We start from the raw sequence: 19,960 nt of genomic DNA, 5'->3' as shown, positions 1-19,960 counted from the left end.
CGCAGACTCCAGACTGGCCGGGGCTTGGCCCATCCTGGATGGGCCCCGGAGAGTGTAGCACCAAGTGGGCAGGAGGAGGCTCTGTGGCTGGTGCAGGGCTCAGGGGCCAGCGCCAGGCCCAGGTGACCACACGGGACCCAGCACACTGGGCGGGGGCCAGCCTGGGGGTGAGGGCAGCTACAGGGTCAAGGATCTGGGAGCCTCTGGCAGAGGCCCTGAGGGTGGACAGGCAAGCCGGGCCCCAGGAGCCCCTCCTGAGCTCAGCGGGTGGTCGCCTGCCTGGACCTGGACCTGGCGTCTCCCCAGCGGCCGGCCCGGCTGCCACCTCATGGGGAGAGGGGCGGTGTCTGGCTGCCCCAGAGCTTGAATTCCTTTGTTAACATGATATTGGTTGGATTTTTTTTTTTTTTTGAAACACAGCTCTTTAATTTTTCAGTTCTACAACTACTCTGTAATATCTTAATAATCTCAACAATGGACACAATGGAACCGCCCCGATTCTCTGAACCACACAGACAATATCGACAAGCAGAAAAACGAAAGAGGAGGTGGGGTGGGACAGGAACCCACTCCCTGTAAATCAATCCCTAATCCACCGCTCCCCCGGGGTCGGGAGGAGAAACACCTACGATGGGGGTCACAGCACTCGCCACACACGCTGGGAAAAACCAGGAGACGCTTGGTTACAGTTTTGACACTAAAAAGTTTGGAAAGTTTTTGCTTAAAAAGCACAGGACAGCCATTTTGTTCAGAAGGATTTCCCGTTTTCTTCTTGCACAAAAGTTAAATATTCCCTTAGTTTCTGGGGAGGAAACACCAGATTCCTCTCAAAACCTTTCTTTGATGGTTGCGCCCCTGCTGAGGGGTCAGGGCTGGCAGTGGTGGGTGGGCCTCGGTCTGCATGGCTGACTGCCCCTCCCTCTCCTCCCCCAACCCCCCCATAGCCCTGCGCTCTGCCGCGGATGGGAGATGAGGTTGGGGTGGGGCTGGGGGCCCACACAGGGTCCAAGGGGACTCAGGAAGAGCCATTTGAGCCCAAGTCCACCCTTGCTCTTTCCCCGCCCTGGGGCCTTTGCTCACATGGTGGAGTCCACGGGGTCGGGGAGGGAAGGGCACGCGGGTTGGGTCAGCAGCAAATCCTGACCATCAGCAGTCACCGACACCTGGAGACGACTTCCTCTCCTCCTCTCACTCTGGGGGGTGGGCGAGCTGCTGGAAAACCCAACAGACCTTTCTGGACACAAAGGGCGGGGCCGAGCTGCTGCCGTCCACGCTGGAAGCGCCTTGGGTCCCGTCTGCTTCACTTGTGTTCCTAAGATGAAGTTAGGAAGAGCGAAGCTCTCAGGCCGCCTTCAGATGGTCAGGTACACGGTCAAGGTACAAGGTTAGAGCCGAGATGGAGTTGCAGAGCCCTGCTCCCTTCTTCACACGTGAGAGCCCACCTGACGACTTTTCCATTTTAAATGGTGCCCACAACCTTGCAGACCTGCACCCAGATGCTTCGTCACAAGCCCGGCGAGTGCCTGCGGCGGAGGGGCAGGACCTGGGAAGAGGAGACGGGCACCGCACGAAGCTTCTGCCCTGCGCCGCAGGTCGGGGCCACCCACTCTCCTCGCTGCCGCCCGTGACAACTGTTACCTGGGGACAGAGCTCAAATGCTCAGGGCAACAAGACGTGACGATGGGATGGAGGGTTTGGTGGGCATCCTAGGCGGCCTGCAGTGCGTCTCCAAGGTCACAGACCTTCGGGAGCAGCTTGTGACCTCGTACAACCACGAAGCCAGGTAAGGTCAGGGGACACAAGGCTCATGTGATTGTAACTGCGCCTTCAGCAAACGTTGGCTCAGTGAGAGACCTACACTCAGTAAGATGCTAAATGCTGGAGATTACATTCGCCTTGCCCTTGTGGTACAGGCAGGTCCTAGCTCACTATTATACTTCAGGCAGAGTTGACTCTCATCCAGGACCAAACAGCCCCCAGAACCACTGAGGTGCGAGGAGGACCACCCAGGAGACAGAGGAGAGTCCTGCCTGGTTCAGGGACAGACAGATGGTGTCCGCCCAGAGTAATCCTACAGGTATCTACAGGCAGGCAGCAGGGACCGTGTCTGACGGGGAAGGTGGACCCAGCGGACCGCCAGAAGAGCCAGATGGGCCGCTGCCCTGCATGGGGCCCCTCCTTTCTGCAGGCCAGGGAGGAGGTCCTTCTACCTTGGTTCTCCCACTGTGGCGGATAATGTGAGATTCCAGGACTCCGGCCCTAAAACACCGGGGCTTTCTACGTGATTTATGGGCAGTGCAATAAATAAATGGGGTTGAGGTAATTAACCACGAACAGCCACCACTTATTGTCTGAGCCCTGCGGCACCCCCGCTCTGGCCAGCCCAGCTATCGGAAGCATCTCAGTAAGAAATTTATGAACAGAGTCCATTTAAACCTTCGATAAGGAGCACTCGACAACTTCTCACGGGGGTAAGCTGGTTTATGGCGGGGAGTGGGGGCTGCTGGAGATGTGACCATATAAGTTAATGGGACCGTCACGGACTGCTGGCGGGAAGATACGGGACTGACGACTGTGACGACCTGACAGGCAGCCTCGGATTCTCTGGGTGAGTAACTGGGGAAGGGGAAGGAGAAAACCCATTTAGCCCAGCAACTCTTTATCAGAGGATGTGAACGTCTGCTGGGTGTCTGGCAGGAGAGGTGATCAAAGGGCAAGATTCGGGTTAAGTGGTCTGTTTCTTGGTGCCTGATATTTATGACTGCTACCGTCTATGCTTGGGGAAGACGTCAGTACTCTCAACCGGATTTGCAACTCTGGGGTCGATTTTCTGATTTGCAACACGGAGCTGGCCAAGTTCATCGAGAAGCATGTGGATGTGCAGAGAAGACACTGTCCACCGTCGTAGCCCTTTACACAGCACGCTTCTTCAGGGGAACAAACCCCCAAATTCTGAGTCATCAGATGGGATCCTATCCTACAGGCTAGTAACCGATGCAGCCTCCTGCTCCCCCAAAACCATAAATTCCATTATAATGAGAAACGCTGATTTGTGGAAGATTTTTCTGGAAAAGTTGCCCTCTATTAAGACTTAAGATTGGACCAGGTGCATCTCACAGAATCCTCGACCCCGCCCCTCCCAGAGACTGTCTTCACGGCTGGTGGCTGGCAGCCACGTGCACACCACAGGCACTTCATAAACACGGTCTGAGCAGAAGGGAAGGAGTACATGTGTGATGAGCGACATCCATGTGCAGCAGAGGTCAGGATGAAGGCTGCAGGGGTGGGGAGGGGGTGCCTGAGCCTGGAGTGCAGGGTGGGGGTGGGGTGGGGGGAGGCAGAAGCACTCTTCAGGGGTGAGACGGAGACGTTCTGGGGAAGCCAGCCTGACCCAGAGGACCGGTCATATTCTACAGAAGCAGAACTGCGGGTGTGGCCACACTGCCTTCTTCTCTTTCAGCGACGGACATGATCCAATGCACCAAGCAAGAGGGACTCACCCAGAGGCTGAGGACAAGCATGAGGACCAGGAGGCAGGGAGGCCGGGTCCCCGAGCGCCCGCCCACAGGCCTGCCTAGATGCCCCTCGTGGACAGTCACCAGCATGGACAGGAGAGGAGGAGAGTTGGTCGGCTCGGTCCCTGGTCCCTCTCCCCCTTCTTTCTGTTAATACTCTTTTGGGGATTTCTTTTTTACCCTCTTAGGGGAAAGCACCTGTACTGGTATCAGAACATGCAGCTCTTGGGTCCACGGTGAGGCATCCCCCAGAAAGCCGAGCCCCGCAGCGTCCAGACTCCATCCTCGTGCCCCGGACTGGGCTGGGGGCTCTCCCCGTGTCCCCATCAGGGCATAGCCGCCGGCGTCCACAGTGTCACTGCTGATGGCCGGAGGGCAGCTCTCCACGGAGGCTCGGCTGCTCACCTGACTGGGACGGCAGGACAGTTAGTGTGGGGACGACACCCGGAGAAGGAAGGAGGTTAGAAGACAGACGAGAAACGGCGCTGGTGCCTCGCTGGAGGGACTAAGCGAGACGGGACGGGGTCTGTAGTGTGTCTGGTGCCAGGAGCCTAGGGCCCGGTTCCTCACGCGCCTCCTCTCCTGGCTCCTGGGTTCAGCGCTCGGGCTGCTGGGCTGGCCGCTCCCGCGAGGGGTCAGGATGACTCTTCCAGGGCGTTGACCACCTGCTCCAGGATGTCGGGGCAGTGATCTGCGATCTGCTGCAGGACGGCGTTGGCAAACTCCTGCAACTCGGTGTTGTCCCGCTCACCTTTCTCCTGCTCGCTCTGAAGCTGAAAGGAGAGAGAGATTCAGGTGAAATAAATCAAGCCCATTCGCACTGAGTTCAGAATTACCCTTCATCAACAAAGGAAGGATGCCGGCAAACACGTCGATCAGCCTGGAGGGCATCGCGCTCAGTGAGATGAACCAGACCAAGAAAGACAAACACTGCGTGGTGTCACCTACACATGGAACCTGGAGGGAGAAACGTTGGGTCAAATTCGAGAAGCAGAGAGAACAGTGGCTGCCAGGGGCTGGAAGCATGAGAAACAGAAGCGGGCAGTAAAAAGGCACAAACTTTCAGTTCCGAGATGAACAAGGTCTGAGGTCTAATGTACAACCTGGTGACCACCATCAATGATACTGTGTCACACACTGAAATCTGCTAGAAGAGCAGGGCTTAGGGGTTCTCATACAGAAAAGGAGGAAATCGTGACATGATGTGTGTTAATAACTTGACCGAATGGCTGAAGAAACCATTCACGACGTTTGCGTGCAACACACCATCGGATGTACCCCTTAAAGATATTATAATTTTGTTAATTTTAGCTTAGTGAAGCTAAAAAAAGAAATGATGAAGAAGAGTCAGTTTCTATACGAAGTCTTCCTGTATCAGAATTAACAATCAGGAAAGTATAGGAGTATCGAATGTCTCCTCTTGAAGATGAAGGTTAGAGGCTGGCCCAAGGCCCCCAGAGGGTGACCTGCAGAGCTGGGATCCCACCCGGGTGCTCTCACTGCGGGTGTCCTCCCACTGGGCCACGCTGTCACACTCAGGCCCAGGAGGGGGCGGCGCGCATGCGTGATCAGACAGGGTCATGCACACTGGTCCCTGCCTCAGGGAGGGCCCCACACCCCGCCACGGGCTTCTCCGGCTCAGTGCATGAGACTCCCTACCTCAGGCCCACTGCCTGAGCCAAAGAGAAACTGGGCTTGTTTAGAAGTGTATCTCCTATTGTTTAAACACTCTCTGACATTCCTCCATGCACTGCACCAGTGTGTATGAGGGCCTACTCTGTGCTCGGCGCTGAAATGCGACTGACTTGGCCCTTGCCCTGGAGTCCTCCCAGGAGACGAGCAAGTACACAGATGACTATGACCCAGCCAGGAAAGGGCGGTGACCGAGGCCTGAACACATGGCGGGGCAGATAGGAGGATGCCCATGTCACCCCAGGGCGGGGAGTCCCGGATGTTCCTGAAGGCTGAACAGGAGTGCATCCGGGAGGTCAGAAACAGAAGTGGTTGAGCGGATGGAACAGGTGCAGATGTGCAAAGCCATCGAGGGGTACAGGTCTAGGGACGGTGAGACCCACCCTTCCCCCAGCAGCTGAGTATCAGGCAGGGGACGGAGTGCAGAATGGCAGAGGTGAGGCTGGAGGGACAGACTGGGGCCAAGCAGCGTACACAGAGCTAAGGGTTCAGGTTTCATCTGGTGAGAACCACAAGGGCGACAGCAGCAACCGGAAGCCCAAGAGCTTTAAGACAGCACTGTGAAGTGATCGGTGTCGTGTTCTCAGAAAACAGTATGAAGTTGAAGCAGGTCACATGGGTGGAAGGAACAGCATGTCCAGGGAGGTCACTGTCACGAGCACAGGGGAGAATGGAGGAGGAATACAGGCTGGGTGGGTGGGAGAGTTTCCTAGGGCTGGACTGGTGGGAGGTGGGGTTACATGAGAGAGGACAGAGAACCAGGCAGATGAGCCTGAAAATACAGGAGGCAGAGCAGGTTTTATGGAAGGAAGGAAACTGAAAATTGAGTTTAAAGTGTAGTTAAACACACAGACTCTGGAGTGAGACTGGCTGGGACTCGAGCTCAGCTCTGCCAATGGCTGGTCTGAGTGACCCGGACCTCTTGGAGCCTCAGTTTCCTCGTCTGTAGAAAGCAGCAATGATATTACAGGGTGGTTTTAATGCCTTAATATTTGTATAAAGTACAGCACAATGTCTGACACACAGAAAGTGCTTGAGAAATGTTAGATGTTGTTATCAAAATTGTTACTGTTGTTTTTTATGAAGCAGATAAGATAACCCAGAAAGAGCATGTGGATTAAAATGCAAAAGGAAGCAAAGTTTCACTTACACTGTTGACAGAATCTAGATGCTCTGAGCCAAGAATGAGCAGGCTGCTTTTTCAAATATATCAAAGAGCCGGGGACAGACTCAGAGATGGTGATGTTCTGTCAAATGTTGAAAAAAGACCAGGACGTCTGGTCCTGAGCATCTGGCAAGGGCCAGGTTTAGACCGGGCGAAGTCGGGTGTCTCCCGAGCTCTGGCTGTGTCACGTAACTGCAAGTTTCCGAAACAGGGAAAGCAAGGGGGTTGGGTGCCTTGTGAACACAGCAGCCTGGGCCAGAGCCCTGGGCTGCGATGCTTAGATCTCTCCCATCACGCAGGGCGAGAGAGGAGGTTATGAGGTTGTGCTGCTGCTTCAGCTTATCTTGGGCTGGGGGATAGATAAATGCTCTTTATCTTATTCTTTGTGGGCTGTGATGACTGACTGTGTGTGTCCCCTCAGATCCTTATGTTGAAATTCTCATCGCAGCGATGGTCTAATGTGGGGGCCTTCTGGAGATGCTTGGACGTGAGGGTGCAACCCTCGTGAATGAGGAGAGCTCAGAGACCGGCCTCCCTCCCACTCGTGAGGACCTGAGGAGAAGCGGGCCACCTGTAGCTTGGAGCACAGCCCCAGGGAGAACCAGCCTGTGTGCCAGGATCCTGGACCTGCAGCCTCCAGAATGTTGGGGAACAAACTGTTGCTGATAAGCCACCCCCAGCTTATGGCACTTTGTTGTAGCAGCCTGACTAACATAGCGAGTAGTGCTTTTAAAGAAAGCTATGAAAGGGAAAAAAAGGGGGAGGATTTGGCTAGTCGAACATTTAAAACACTTGTATGGAGACAGAAAAGATGTAAGTAAAACTACAAATTTTTGCTTGGGAAACGTTTAGAATAAATAAAACAAAACAAAGGATTGCTATCAATATATTAGGAAAGTGATAACAATACTCCTAATAATCTAATAGAAAAAATGGGCAGAGGATATGAACCAGAAATTCACAGAAGGAATGTAAATGGTTAATAAGCACATTAAATGATAGTCAGCTGTCATTAATAATTAAAGAATAACAAATTAAGCAAGATAGGGTTTTGTTTCCCGCCCCCCCCCCCCCCCATCATATTGGCAACAAAAGCTTCAAAGATTGTTAACAATCAGTTGTTGGTAAAGACCTGAGAAAGTGGGCCCTCATATGTACCACTGATGAGAATATAGACTGGGCAGCACTCTGGTCTCTTCAACCAAATTTAATTGCATGCATACTTTATCTAAATTATTCCACTTTCTAGAGTATATTCTAGAGAAAATACCAGTAAGAAATTCAAGAATGTATGCACAGGTATGTTTACCAAGGCAATTTGTAAGAATGAAACTTTTTTTTTTTACCGACCTCAATGTCAAACAAGAGGTGAGAGAGGTCCGTATGTTTGTGCTTATGTATAGAAAAATGTATGGACAAAGAAACACAGAACTGTGAAGAGTGGTTAGTATGAGTGGATGGAATGATTTCTATTTTACTCTGTATACTTCTGTACTGTTTAATACCCATAAGCACTGTTGATTTTACTAAAAGAAATACGAATAAAAATATGTAATATAAATATTCAAAGTCACATGTATTTTTCAAATGTGTAACTGTTATATATTCTAAGACTAAGAGAAGAAACCAACAGAAATGTATAAAACATTCATTCGAAAAGTACTGATTGATTTGCCCATGAAAAGGAATCGAATTCTGATCCAGGCTACCACACGAACCCTGAAAACACTATGCAGAGTGAAAGAAGCCAGTCACAGAAGGCCGCATTCTAGACGGTTCCATCTTTATGAAATGTCCAGACAAGGCAACTCAGGGAGGGGGCGGCCAGTGCTGCCCAGGGCGAGGGCGGGATGGGGTGGTGGGAGGGCCTGAGGACTGATGAACACGTTGAAAGCTGGCTGTGGTGATGGCCACACAACTCTTGAGAATCATGCCTTTTAAATGAGAGGATTGCATGACGTGTGAATTCTGCCTCAACAAAACTGTAAGGACATAGAGACCTGCTCGCAAAGTGCTGCAGAGCAAATGCCTGCCGAGAGGGAGAAAGGGCTACAGCTTCAGCCAGCGTGGAAAAGAGGGGAAGAGGGGAGAGTCCCTTGAGGAGGTGGAGGGAGACGTTCAAAGACAGAGAAGGCCTGTTCCAGACAGAACACCAGCAAGAGCGGAGCAGGCGCGGCGCAGGAAGAGATGCGCTCGGTTGGGCCCCGGGGTTTGGGGACACGGAAACTACCAGGTCTTGGCAGAAGTAACGCAGGTCTCCGTTACAGCCTACTCCAGTAGGCTGGCCAGGTGTGGGCACTGCCCCCAGGACCCCCCAGACCTCTCCACGCTCTCTGTGATGCCCACCGAGGGCTCTGGCCTCCACTGTGGGCACCTCATTGTCGGAACAGTGGGGACAGACTGGAGCGAGCTGAGAGCGCGGTGCAGGTGCAACTGAGATGCAGGGTGAGAGGACGCGTGATCGTGACCTGCCGTCATCAGGGCTGGAAGCGAAGGGGGGAAGGGTAACAGAACTGGAGGAGGACCAGAGAGTCAGGAGTGACGGAAGAGATCAGGGGGAAAACCAGAGGTCAGCCACAAAGGCTACGCTTTCCCAACATCTAATGAATGGTCTGCCTGGGGAAAGGTGCTTAGACACAGAGGGGTGAGAATACAGGAGGCAGTGCTCCTTCACCGGCGGGTCCCTCTCCATCTCCGGGGATCGAGGCTGGCTTGCACCTGATCTGAAGCAGCACCACGTGTCGGCACAGCGGGGCAGAGAGAGATTCCACTGGCACGCGATCCATTACACGCTAGTTATTTCCTGTCTTGAAAAAAAATCTCAAAGATCGACCTTTCCTGTGAAACGGCAACTGCTTCTCAAATGAGGGTTTCTGTTTTGACTCTGAAATGCAAAGCTTTAGTCATCTGAGGTCTGAGGAGTGCTGAGTGTCAGGAAAAGTGTCGTTAAAACTTCAGACCACTTAGGGAAGAAAGGCAACATGAAGAAACCAAACGAAGACTCGAGACAGCTGTGCTCTTGAAGCACAGGTGTGAGAACAAACCTTGAGAGGGATTAGTACCTTGTTATTTAACAGTATTTCATTAGCATGCATAGCACATGCAAAAAAGAAAAAAAAAAAGGCAGTTTCTGTGTGGCTTCAGCATATAGTAGACCCCGTGGACGAACCAGAGAAGATGTGTTCTGGCTTCCGAAACTGAACTTACCAGCTTGTCTCTCCATCCTTCGCCTCCTCCCCAAAGAAAAGTCCCTTAGTCTTAGCTCAGAGAAGGATTTCCCAAAACATACAGACATGCAATATTGGGGATTTAATGAAAAAGCTTATTCCATCCTAGCTGCAATGCTCCTCTGTCCCTCTTCCCTTCCTTGTTAAAGTGACAAATCCCAACTTAGTGGATATAAACTCAGCCGAGTAAGCCAACAACATCTACCATTTCCTACTCTCTTCTTTCTAATACTGGCAGGCCAGTTCTACCTCCGCAAGTACTACAGTGAAGAAACACTACCGTCTTGTTTATTTTCTTAAAAATACCATAATCATATGCAGTATGTAGGTTCACAGAATATCCCCCTCTAGGTCCAGAGATGCAATTTTCTGGGTATGTGCTGAGAGCTTTGCATCTAAAGACAGACAACAACAACCCTAAGAATATTTCCAAATACATTTAAAAAACAAACGTTTTCCCATGAATCCCATAAGCTCCTGTAACAGAAGCATCAAATCCCATACCTCAGCATCTCTGCTTTCTCCATAAATAAACACCTAACATGAAATCTTCCCCAAGTGCCTTGGGCCTCTTCCTACTTAACCTTAAGAGAACTAAGATACTCTGGAGGAAGGGAATCTTGGAGTAAGAGGTGTACAGACATCTGCCTCCAGTAGAGAAGATAGAAAATAGGGTTGGCTAAAAGAAATGGGGGTGGATTTCTCTGGTCCAGTGGCTAAGACTCTCCGCTCCCAATGCAGGGGGCCCGGGTTCCATCCCTGGTTAGGGAACTAGATCCCACATGCCTCAACTAAGAAAGACCTGGTGCAGCCAAATAAATAGCTTTTAAAAATTAAAAAAATAAGAAGAAAGAAAGAAACAGGGACTTGGAAATGTGGCTGGGGATGACTGGAAGGGGGGCATCCTGCATGTGGGTGCTACTCGTGTCCGTGGCGAAGGACAGACTGCTCAGGGGGCCGGCAGCCGTGAGCCTGTGGTTGTTCAGTTGCTCAGTCCTGTCTGACTCTGTGACCACGTGGACTGCAGCCCGCCAGGCTTCCCTGTCCTTCATCTTCGGGAGTTTGCTCAAACTCATGTCCATTGAATCAGTGACGCCATCCAGCCATCTCATCCTCTGTCGTCCCCTTCTCCTCCTGCCTTCAATTCTTCCCAGCATCAGGGTCTTTTCCAGTGAATCGGCTCTTTGAATCAGGTAGTCAAAGCATCAGAGCTTCAGCATCAGTCCTTACAATGAATATTCAGGGTTGATTTCCTTTAGGATTGACTGGTTAGATCCCCTGGAGAAGGAAATGGCAACCTACTCCAGTACTCTTGCCTAGAAAATTCCATGGATGGAGGAGCCTGGTGGGCTACAATCCATGGGGTCACAAAGAGTTGGACATGACTGAGCAACTTCACTTGTTGTTGGTTTGATCTCCGTGCTGTCCAAGGGACTCTCAAGAGTCTTCTCCAGCAACAGTTCGAAAGCATCAATTCTTCGGTGCTCAGCCTTCTTTATGGTCCAACTCTCACATCCGTATAAGACTACTGGAAAAACCATAGCTTTGACTATATGGACCTTTGTTGGCAAGGAGATGGGAGCCTGAGGAACTCATTACTAAGGTAACACAGACGTGACACATCTGATCTCAAAACAACCCCATGACGCTCCTATTCCTCCTCCTCCAGGTCACCTGGAGCCATTTCCCACGCCCCTGGCCCATCAACTAACTCTGTTCCCAACCTCTCCCCTCCCCGGCCTCTGACCACAGCCTCCAGGGGCTCTTTCACCCCAAGCTTTCTGAACCTGCCTCTGTCACGTGCATGTGTGTTAAGTCATTTTCCTTTCATTCACCATCAAATATCTAAAATAACGCTACATTTCCTACCTTTGTTTCCCATTTTCCTCCTTAACATCTAAGAATTTAGCTTTTTGTCATTTCACCAAAATTGCTCTCTCAAAAGTTGACCAAACGAAGACCTCTGGGCTGAAAAGCCACACGGCACTGTGTGCAGAAGGATCACGTACCTTAACTGGTGATACGACACAATCCCAGATGGGAAGCCTCAACATTCTAAGAGTGTTAATTCTGCCCAGACTACCTGCCGATACAGTGCACTCCGATCACAGCTGTGGCAGGTGTGTGTGTGTGAGTGCGTGTGACTGACACGCTGATTCAGGGCACGAGAGGAAACGTAAAGAGCTCGGAGCAGCGGAACGACCACGGAGAAGCAGCGCTACAAAACAGTTCTTCACATGATTAAATATTCCTCTGGAACCCAGATTTTAAAGGGGCTACATTGTATTTCTTTTTACGGATGCACTATAATTTATTTCACCAATTCAGTTATTAGAAACGTAGTCTATAGTTTTCACTACTATTAACATTAGTGTGTTGAAATTTTCTAAACATAAATCTGTGCATATCTATGGCTGTCTTCTTAGAACTCTGCATCAAAGGGTATATACCTTTTTAAAGCTCTGGACATGTCACCAAACTGTTCAGAACAGCAGTACTAACTTTTAGTCAACAAATAAGGGTGACCATTTCCCATCCTTCTGGTCCCCTGGGGTCACACCCATCTCCCCCACAACCATGCCAATGCGAAAGGACTGTTTTCATTCGCAGTTCTGTGTAGTGAAGCCAAAAACAGAGGTGAAGTATTTAAAAATATGTTCATAAGGCCATTTCCTCTTTTGAGGAATTCCTGTGAACGCCCTTTTCAGGCCATGTTTCTTTTGGTTTAGTTTCTCCCTCTCTGATCTCCTGGTCACAAACCTGACACTGGCTCTTGGATCTTAGCACCTTCTGCCTATTGCAGTAGCTTCACAACCATCTTTGGAGAAGGAAATGGCAACCCACTCCAGTATTCTTGCCTAGAGAATCCCATGGACACAGCAGCCTGGTGGGCTACGGTCCATAGAGTTGCAAAGAACTGGACACAACTAAAGCGACTGAGCATACAGAACCATCTCAACCCTTTCTAAGATGGGTTGGGTTAAGTTTGCTCCTCCTCTTCCAAGATCTTACATGATTTCCTCCCTATAAACAGAGTCCAGTCCCTCTGGCACAGTGGCCACCATTCATCCCGTCCTACTTTCCCAGTTTCATCTCCCAGTATATCCGGGTCATCCTCTGTGTTTTCGCTCTGATGCAGTTCCCTCACCCTGGGACATGGACCATCTTACCTCCAACACCCCTGCTTCCCATCTAACTTATCCTTCGTCAACGGAGACGCCCCGTGTCAGAAGTGAATACTGCTGTTGAAGTATTCATTTTGTCTCCTGTCTGAGGAGTTGGCTACATGTTTAATTCCCCAATGCTTTGGCAAGTTCCTCAATGAATTCTTTTTTATATACCAAGGCTGCCGAGCAAAGCGGCCTGCACAGAGCAGACAATTGAAAAACAACTGGAGGAACTGAAGGAACAGATGCTAATGCTGGGGGAGGGGGAACACCCGCAACTTTTCCAAGAGCTCTTAAAGATAAACTTGAAGCATCTCCAAGTAAAGACTGTCTGATGGCAAAGGCCTTGTAGCAGGACATGTCAACCGATCACCGAGACACCCACGCTCTTAAAGTTCTCAAAAGATGGACTGTGGGACCAGTACAGGATACCAAGCTGGCCTCTGGCACGAATTTTCTGGCTTTGTCTGCTGGATGTTATGATAATGTATTCTGTTCTTAGTAGCTATTCCAGCCCTCGCTGAATTCATAGTAGTAATATGATTTCTAGAGGGACTCGGGCCAAGAATCACAAATGCAACAGCAACTCAATCTGGATTCTCAAACCAACACGCACGGGATGGAGCAAGGGAGAAGGGAAGGGCAGGGAGAAGATGCCCCACAATCCACAAAAACACATCACGACAGGCTGGCTGTGAGGGAGACCGTGCGGGCTCCGAAGCTGCCTTCCATGTCAGAGAGCAGAGCTGATGGGGGGAGACGGATCAGGACCCTGTGGGTGGGATGCAGAGGCAGAGGGGCAGCGGAGGATGGGCTGGAGGCCCTGGAAGCAGCCCAGAACCTCCACCGCCCAGCACGGGTCAGGGAGTCAGGGCGGGGACGGCTTCTCTCCACAGCCCAGTCAAGGCCAAGGGAGAGCTAACAGAGACCCACGAAACAGGACGGTCTTAAATGAGAGGAAAAGCCTTATTTCAAGGCAAATAGCCCTGTGTTTGCAGACACAGGATAGGGGAGAGAGAAGAGGGTGGAGGGGTGGGTATAAGGGCCGGAGGGCTGGTTATAAGAGCAGTGACTGGACAAATACTGCTGTCCCTGGCAGTGACTCAGATTCATTCGTGTTTGTGGCTGGGTTGGTGGTGGGCGGGAAAATCACACAGAGATGCTTGGTTTGGTTTTAGCAGACAGGAATCTGAACTTGAGGTTTCTAACAGCGAGGTCCCATGATGCAGAGGCCGTGAGGTTTGAGCTGTCAATGGACATGATGACTGGAGCCTTGTAGAGGTGATGGTCTTCTATCGGAGTGGTCCTCTATCCTGGTCAGATCTAGGCTATAGCCCCCAGCCCCAGTTCACAGGCTGTTTAAACTACACTGACCCAGGAGACATGAAGACATGAAACAATCCAAGTTTGGATTTTTGAACAACTAGAATAAACTGCTATGTATTCTGCCATAATTATTTGCTGCTGTTGTTGTTTATAGTCACTAAGTCATGTCCTACTCTTTGTGACCCCATGGACTGCAGCCAGGCTCCTCTGTCCATGGGATTTTCCAGGCAAGAATACTGGAGTGGGTTGCCACTTCCTTCTCCAGTGGATCTTCCTGGTCCACGGATTGAACCCAAGTCTCCTGCATTGGCAGGCAGGTTCTTTACCATCTGGGCCATCAGGGATGCCCAATTATCTGCTGAATGAAACATGAAGCTTACGTGGTCAGAGGGACCTGACGGCATGGTGCACAATTCATGTCCAGGCAGTAAATATTTCATTTACTTTTCCACAGGAGTTTGGTCACTTTTGTGCTTTGTGGCATCCCTCTGGCATTTGGTAACAGGGAAAATGGAAGTTGACCTTGAAGAACATGCCTACAATCGCTTCCCATGGATTACAGTAAACTGAGAAGCCCTCTCTTCCTTCTATCTCAAGCCTGAGCATGCAGCTTGAACCTTCCGGGTTCCTTCTCAAGGCCTCCCTGACCCCAGCTGCCAGCCACCCTGCCCTGGACTCTGCAAACTGACTGGCCATGCTGGTGGCTGGGACATTGCTGCTGGGCCTTCTCCTCGCCCTTCCCTGACTCGCAATAAACCCTCTGCCCGGCAACGCTGGGTCTGTCTTCCTAACGAGGAGAGGCTGCTGCTGCTTAGGCCAGAAGTGAACAGGGTGTCATGGCTCCTCCAGGATGAATCTGGAAAGGGTCCGCTCACTCTACCATCAGGATCCATCACCATTGGTTGCCCGGTGATAACACAGGACTGCACGGTGACCGTCTTGAGGTGCGCCTGGGGACATAAAGGACTGTCCTCTTCTCCTTCCCTCATGTCAGGTGACAAGGAGGGAGCAAAGCCCAGCCCTGAAACCTCTTGAAGCATGAATATCACAAATGCCATCTCAGGACTGTCAAGAGCACGTTAAGTTAAGCCCTGTATACGGGAGGTGCTGCCTACACAGCCTCTGGATGAACACTTGCCATGTGCCCTGGGGGAGGAGCTAGGCTTTTCAATGGCTAAAAACAGAGCAAAGATAAAAACAAACCAAAGGTGTCTTTGCTGCCCAGCATTGAAAACCCCGTGGCAACTTCGCGGCCTGAAGAGAATAAAGCACATCAGGTTTGTGGTGACCCTGTATCTGTACAGAGCACACAGTTTAGTTTTCTACACTAACCCCCTCCACGACAAAACGTCCAATGGTGGACCCACCAGACCTAAAAGCAGGCCGATTCCAAAACTGAGACTCCTACGCCTGGAAGGGAGCTAACAGGACTTGCAGTTCAGTTCTCTAATCTTCAGGGAAGGTGCGCGAGGCCCGAGGAGGCTGAGTGGCCACTGTCGTGTAGACTGACGGAGCCTGAGTCCCAGGAAACCCAGGGCTCGTCCTCCATGTCCTGGCAGCCAGCAACCAGGGGGTCAAACTCTGCTGTCTTCAGACACAAGTGCTCCGGAGAGAAACAGAGGGCCTGTCCCCACCTCAGAGGCCAGTTTCACAGGACATCTGGTCTTGCCTGCTAACCACCGGGTGTCTCAGAGTCCCCCTGTCATTCACGGCCGCTTATCGTCTTCTGAAGGCAATGGTCAGTCGTGGTTTTGTGAGAGTCAACAACCTGGAGTCAAATGACCCACGTGAACTGGGGTCAATGGACGTACGGGACCGAAACACAGCTGCTGACACCTGTCCCCCAAAGTAAGCTCCCTGGGGACAGCAGGGGCTGGACCCAGGCATGGACAGTGATGGGACAGCCTGGGTTTAGACAGTCATCCGCCATAAACCACCACCAACTCCTGCTTCCTGATAATTCTCTGCTGGACTTGCAGATGTCACTAACGTACTAATGTGTTCATCTCCAGCCTAGAGCTGGGGAAGGGCATGAACAGAGAAATAGATGGAAGACTTGCTGAAAAAAGAAGGAAGTGGGAACGGACACCCCCTCCACACACAGCGGGGCATTAATGTCCATCTGACTGGCTCCCAAGATACTGAATTTTAAGAGCCAGGAGAAGGTGGAATCCTCTCATGTAAAAATGTCCCAGAACACCAAAGAGACTGATGTATCGTCCTGCTCAAAAAACAAGCCAGTTGTGACTACAGTTGTTAACACTGTCTTGTGTAACTGAAATTTGCTAAGAACATAGAACTTTAAAAAAGGGAGGTAATGAGAGGTGATAAATGTGCTCATTAACTTGATGAGGGGAATACTTTCACAAAGTCAGCAATCACCACCCTGCCCTCTTGAAACATCTTACAATTTTATCTGTCAACTGTCTCCCTGTGAATCTGAAAGAACAAGCCAGGTACCCAATGGGTGGGGCATTCAGATGCAGCGCGTCCTTAGGCAGAGACGGACCTTGGCCTGTGCCAGGCCTCCCTGTCCCCACTTGCTGGCACAGCGCTGGGGGCTTGAGAACGTGTGGAAGCGTTTTTCCTTTGTAAGTGTTAGGACACAGATTGTGTTAAAACACATTTTCTATAATATGTCAATGTTATTGCCTGTTTCTCCATGCTTCCTGTATACCTTCGAAGACAATACTATCCAACACTGATACCTATGGTTCTTTAGCAGCACAGAATTTGAGCATCGTACAGCTCTAGGAATTAATTTTATACTTTGTTATTCAATCTTTTAGTGCTGTAGTATTTATAACATTGGACTCGGTTCCAAAATGGATAAAATATATGTATGCCATGACCCATTCTTTAAAAATGTTTCCTCATTCTGGAAGGAGCTTATGCAGCACTCCAAACACCTACAGGGTGGAAGTTTAAGCAGGATTCCTGCCCGGCAGAATCTCAATGGGTAACACGTCACACCATCTCCTACAAGACTGTTAACTAACGTGAGCGGAGACATTTATGCTGAGAGCCGGCTTTGCCCACACGGAGGAGAACGTCTCTCTCTGCCACAGGGGCCGAAGGGCAGCAGCTGGGTTCTGGGAACCGCGGACACGGCCGGCCAGTCCAGCGGGTTTGGTTTGGCTCTCAGAGCGTGTCAGAGGGGAAGGATCAGAAACAGATAACAAACCACCCAGACAACTAGTGAGACCTCTAACGCTGAAGCCTTCAGGACGGCAAGAGCAAGCCTCTGTTGTGGCTGAGGTTTAAGTGCTAAACCAGCACACGGCTCACCCACGCCCACGAGTCACTGGCCAAGCAGGAGAGAGGGCAGTGGCCTCGGCGGCAGTGGCGTGTGGTCAGTGAACACTCTCCATCCAGCACGTGGCCCCCGCCTCCAGGGCGTTGTGACAGGGAGGGAGGAGGGCAAGGCTCCCTCCCTTGCTTGATTTTTGCCTTCTTAGTACCCACTCGACACCTCCTCTGGGTGGTCTCCTGGCTCCCTGGTGAGACGACAGAATGACCTTTTACAAGCTCCTGGCCCAGCAATTCAGAGGGGCTACAGAAGGGGCTCTGGTACTGATCAAAGTTCCGGGGTCACGTGGGCTGCTGAGGGACCTCAGGGACCCACGACCATTGGAGAGAGGACCACGCACAGTGGTGGAGGGCAGGCACAACGCATAATATAGCAGCTGTACTGATGCGGAGAGGGCTGCAAGGGGCCAGACAGTCATTCATTTGGGATTGTTAAAGGGAAGTGTGTGTGATGTGATTTGAAAGCTCTTGGGGAACGTTGGGTTTGAAAGGAAAACGTTCCCACAGCCACTAGAGCTCAAGATGGGAGACCCCAGGGACCCTCCAGTCCAGTCTGGCTCAGCGGATGCTCAAGGGTCAGCACACGGGGAGCCCAGGTCCCCGGAAACGTGGGTGAAGCCACACTTTATGCCCTGATGTCTGTGAAGCAGCTTTAGGGAAAGGCCCAGCTACTAAGTTCTGTTCAGAGCACTCTTTACTGATGTCACCAGCAGACCCCACGGCATCTGGTGGAGGATGCCATAATCAATGAACGTGAGCAAGGCTCTCCAGCACCCCCTGCTCCAAAAGGCAGGCCCCGGGATTCATGTGGAGGGCCATTTCCAGAGTCGGTCTGGAAGTTGGTTGTTCGAAGGCCTGAAACAATCACCTAAGGGGCAGTTAGGGCCCCAGGAGCCCCCTGGGCTACTGTTGTTCACTCAGTTGTGTCTGGCTCTTTGTGACCCCATGGACTGCAGCATGCCAGACTTCCCGTCCATCACCAACTCCTGGAGTTTGCCCAAACTCATGGCCATTGAGTCAGTGATGCCATTCAACCATCTCATCCTCTGTTGCCCACTTCTCCTCCTGCCCTCAGTCTTTCTCAACATCAGGGCCATTCTAAACACTCAACACAGTGAGCAAGAGTTCTATGTCCTCATGGACACTTGGTGAATTTTAGCCACTTTTGTGGGACTGCTGTGCTATTTCCTTGTGGCTTTCACTTGTATGTGGGCACTCTGTTCATGTGCCAGGTTTGTGTATTTTCTGTTGTGAAGTGTCGGTTGATGTCTTCTGCCCATTTGAAAGCTATGCTGTTTTGTCTTTTTGTTCCTGGTTTTAAACATATCTTCTTGATTGAAGTCCTTAGTTTGATATATATACTGTGAAAATTTCCTCCCAGTATTCTGATGAACAGAAATTTAAAGTTTTGATGAAGTACAACTTTTCATTTTCTCCTTTCATGTTTAGTGTTTTATGTCTCTATGTCTGTTGAACTGGGGGTAATCTCAGCATTTTGCTAATATCTAGAACTTAGACACATTTCTTTAGTAAGGCTTGAAAACAACCACCTGCTGCTAATCCTTGGTTTGGGTGTTTAGTCGCTCAGTCTTATCTGACTCTGCGACCCCATGTACTGCAGCCCGCCAGGTTCCTCTGTCCATGGGATTCTCCAGGCAAGAATACTGGAGTGGGTTGCCATTTCCTTCTCCAGGGGATCTTCCCGACCCAGGGATAGAAACCAGGGCTCTTGCATTGACAGGTGGATTCTTTACCACTGAGCCACCTGGGAAGTCTTGGTTTACAAACGCTCAATTTTAGAACCCAAAACACTGACTTCACCTAAAATTCCAGGGCTACTAAGGTTTTAAAAACAAAAAGTGCCCTTTAAAAAATATTCACTCATTCAGCACGAAGGTCACACATGTCTGCTGGCAGGATGAGATGATCTGTATCAATCGGGCACAGTGCTGACAGGTATGACAGGGCTGGGGAGGACCAGAGAGTGTCTGGGGCTCAACTGTAGTTTCTAAAGCTCTCTGAAAGGAAATTCTATTAACACACTTCTTTGCAATTTGTCCCAGGGTCACAATTCTACATTCAGATTCTTTTTTATGTCTAACTGAAATATTTATTTTATAATTGAATACACCCTCATCTTGGAGAAGGAGATGGTAACCCACTCCAGTATTCTTGCCTGGAGAATCCCATGGACAGAGGAGTCTGGAGGGCTACAGTCCACGAGTTCACAAAGAGCTGGACACAACTGAAGCGACTTAGCATGCACGCATACTCTCATCTTCTGTCCTCAGGAGAAAATGAAAAGAGAAACACAGGCTTCCTCACCATTGAGACAAAAACCTCCATCCAGTAACTGAGCTCCATGCTTTTTCTTTTAAATTCTTCTACATAATGCACCCTTTAAAAATGTTTATTTTTTAATACTCCAATCTTCTTCAAGTCTTTTACCAAGTTTTTTTCTTTTGGTGGAGTCTGGGCTAGGAGCTCACATTCGAATACAGCCCTAAACGGAGGGGTTAGTGTACATCCCCTTTACACTTGAATAACTGACAACCAGGG

The 19,960-nt window shown here is 50.6% G+C and overlaps 1 protein-coding gene across 5 annotated transcripts in view; it reads right to left on the bottom strand.

The window, feature by feature from the left end:
- Positions 1-396: 396 nt before the first annotated feature.
- The window catches only part of ERC1 (ELKS/RAB6-interacting/CAST family member 1), a 274,453-nt gene continuing 254,889 nt past the window's right edge, over positions 397-19,960 (bottom strand). For all 5 annotated transcript variants that reach the window (XM_065943059.1, XM_065943083.1, XM_065943090.1 and 2 more), the window contains one exon: positions 397-4,288. In XM_065943059.1, coding sequence (XP_065799131.1) covers positions 4,151-4,288 — 138 coding nt within the window. In that variant the 3' untranslated portion in view covers positions 397-4,150. The remainder of the gene's footprint in view (positions 4,289-19,960) is intronic.

Source organism: Muntiacus reevesi, chromosome 1, assembly GCF_963930625.1.
Source record: "Muntiacus reevesi chromosome 1, mMunRee1.1, whole genome shotgun sequence".
NCBI lineage: Eukaryota > Metazoa > Chordata > Mammalia > Artiodactyla > Cervidae > Muntiacus > Muntiacus reevesi.
Note: the sequence above shows the minus strand (reverse complement) of the source record. Positions and strands in the feature narration are given on the sequence as shown.